Source organism: Coenobita brevimanus, chromosome 83 (assembly GCF_032717465.1).
Source record: "Coenobita brevimanus isolate Jiangsu-jjx chromosome 83, ASM3271746v2, whole genome shotgun sequence".
In the NCBI taxonomy this organism is placed as follows: Eukaryota; Metazoa; Arthropoda; class Malacostraca; order Decapoda; family Coenobitidae; genus Coenobita; species Coenobita brevimanus.
In genome coordinates, this window is record NC_137036.1 from 1,532,501 (window position 1) to 1,535,000 (window position 2,500).

Below are 2,500 nucleotides of genomic sequence, written 5' to 3' on the forward strand. Positions count from 1 at the left end.
CACCCCCAGTTAACGGTAAGGGGTCAGTGTCAGGTGGGTCCTATAACATGCCTCATTACATCAGGGGTCACCCCCAGTTAGTGGTAGGGGTCAGTGTCAGGTGGGTCCTATAACATGCCTCATTACATCAGGGGGTCACCCCAGTTAGCAGTAGGGGGGTCAGTGTCAGGTGGGTCCTATAACATGCCTCATTACATCAGGGGGTCACCCCAGTTAGCGGTAGGGGGTCAGTGTCAGGTGGGTCCTATAACATGCCTCATTACATCAGGGGGTCACCCCCAGTTAGTGGTAGGGGGTCAGTGTCAGGTGGGTCCTATAACATGCCTCATTACATCAGGGGTCACCCCAGTTAGCGGTAGGGGGTCAGTGTCAGGTGGGTCCTATAACATGCCTCATTACATCAGGGGGGGTCACCCCCCAGTTAGTGGTAGGGGGGTCAGTGTCAGGTGGGTCCGATAACATGCCTCATTACATCAGGGGGGTCACCCCCCACTTAGAGGAAGGGGGTCAGTCTCATGGGGGTCATATAACAGGCCTCAAAACATCAGGGGGTCACCCCAGTTAGCAGTAGGGGGGTCAGTGTCAGGTGGGTCCTATAACATGCCTCATTACATCAGGGGGTCACCCCCCAGTTAGTGGTAGGGGGGTCAGTGTCAGGTGGGTCCTATAACATGCCTCATTACATCAGGGGGGTCACCCCCCAGTTAGTGGTAGGGGGGTCAGTGTCAGGTGGGTCCTATAACATGCCTCATTACATCAGGGGGGTCACCCCCCAGTTAGTGGTAGGGGGGTCAGTGTCAGGTGGGTCGGGCCTAAAATTTCAAATGGGCATAAAATCGTCAATTTTCACCCGATTTACTCCAAACTGATATGTGACATCTTTGACTAGATATCCTGTTGTGTTTATACGTCAGCACTAAAATGACTGCCGGGGACGGGTTTGCTGTGCCTTGGCACCGCTTGATATTTATTATGGAGAAAGATCTTAAGATTTGCTAAGACAAGGCTAGATATATCGTATAATAAATGTCAAACGGTAAATTGATATCGTTTAGCGAGACTGATTCACATATTCACAGTCACGTTCCTGTTGTGTGATGTGATTACCTAGGTAGATAGATAGATAGATAAACAGGTAGGTAGGTAGATAGATATGTAGGTAGGTAGGTAGGCAGACAGGTAGACAGATGAAAATAAATATAGATAGATATGTTTGTAGGTAGGTAGACAGATAGACTAATAGACTGAGATAGAAATGGATTAATATAGTTGGGGGAGGCGCTGGCTCAGTCGGTATAGAGGTGGCCTGCAGTCCTAGTGGACCCAGGTTCAAATCCCCGCTGGGGCAGGGAACAGTTTAAGGATTTGAATTTCATTAAATCAGGCTTTACTGATCTACCAGAAGACCCGCCGACATGTTGTAAAAATACCCCCGCTAATACCAATACACCAGTCCTGTATGAGACAGCCCTAGCATGTATTCAATATGGACGGTGGGTGTTAGCGCCGAAGTGGTGACATGTAGAGGTGTATGGTATGTAGGAGGACTGCTGGGCCTTGGCAGCAGGCTGTGAATCCTATGCCCAGAGTCGGACACATTAAAAAGATGAGACTAGATATATAGGTAAATAAATAGAGAGAGATAGAGAGTCCTTCCTCTAAAAAAAAAAATAATAATAATGTTCCGGGAGAAAGACCAGGAAGCTCCCATAACACCTCTTCCTAAGCGATTTATTTTGCTTAGTACACCTTCCCGTCGTAAATCCTTGCAGTATCGCCAAACTCTGCAATAAATAACCTAGCGATATTAACCAGCCGTATCCTAAAATAAATCGCCAAGGAGGAGGTGTTAGGGCTTGAGGATTGACCGGAAGTGCGATGGGGAAGGGAAGTAAAAGATTGATATATTTTTTCGTTCTTGGCCTACCTTGAACCTTTCCAAACACTTCGAAATCCATAGACACCACCTCCATAATTCCAGTCCTTTTTTCTAGAGCAGCACTTAGCACTTGTGTGTGTGGTGCTGGGGGCGTGAACTGACTGATGCTGCCGTGGGGTGTGGTGCTGAGCGGTGTGGGGTGTGGGGTGGGGAGGGGGAGAGGGGTATGTGGGGTGTAAGATGAGAGTGCCAAAGTGACCAACGCCTCGACCCCATCCTCCCCTCCCCTCCCCTCCCCTACCTTACCCTCCCCTCCCCTCCCCTCCCCTCCCCTCCCCTCCCCTTCCCTCCCCTACCTTACTCTCCCCTCCCTTACCTTACCCTACCCTACCCTACCCTACCCTACCCTACCCTACCCTACCCTACCCTACCCTTTCTTGGCACCACGTCAGGCTCTATTCCACAGCATACCACAGCATACCACACCATACCACAGCATACCACACCATACCAGTCATTCCCCTCCCTCCAGTCATACCAGATTAGCTTATACCACACCTGCCATACCACTTCACACCTGTCTAAACCCACAACACCAGATAATACCAGTAATTGTTGTTT

At 49.6% G+C, this 2,500-nt stretch overlaps 1 protein-coding gene across 1 annotated transcript in view; it reads right to left on the reverse strand.

Annotated features, from left to right (window-relative positions):
• The window catches only part of LOC145409777 (acylphosphatase-2-like), a 34,400-nt gene extending 32,373 nt beyond the window's left edge, over window positions 1-2,027 (reverse strand). The window contains exon 1 of the mRNA XM_080280083.1: window positions 1,928-2,027. Coding sequence (XP_080136209.1) covers window positions 1,928-1,973 — 46 coding nt within the window. The 5' untranslated portion in view covers window positions 1,974-2,027. The remainder of the gene's footprint in view (window positions 1-1,927) is intronic.
• Between the last annotated feature and the right edge of the window lie 473 nt (window positions 2,028-2,500).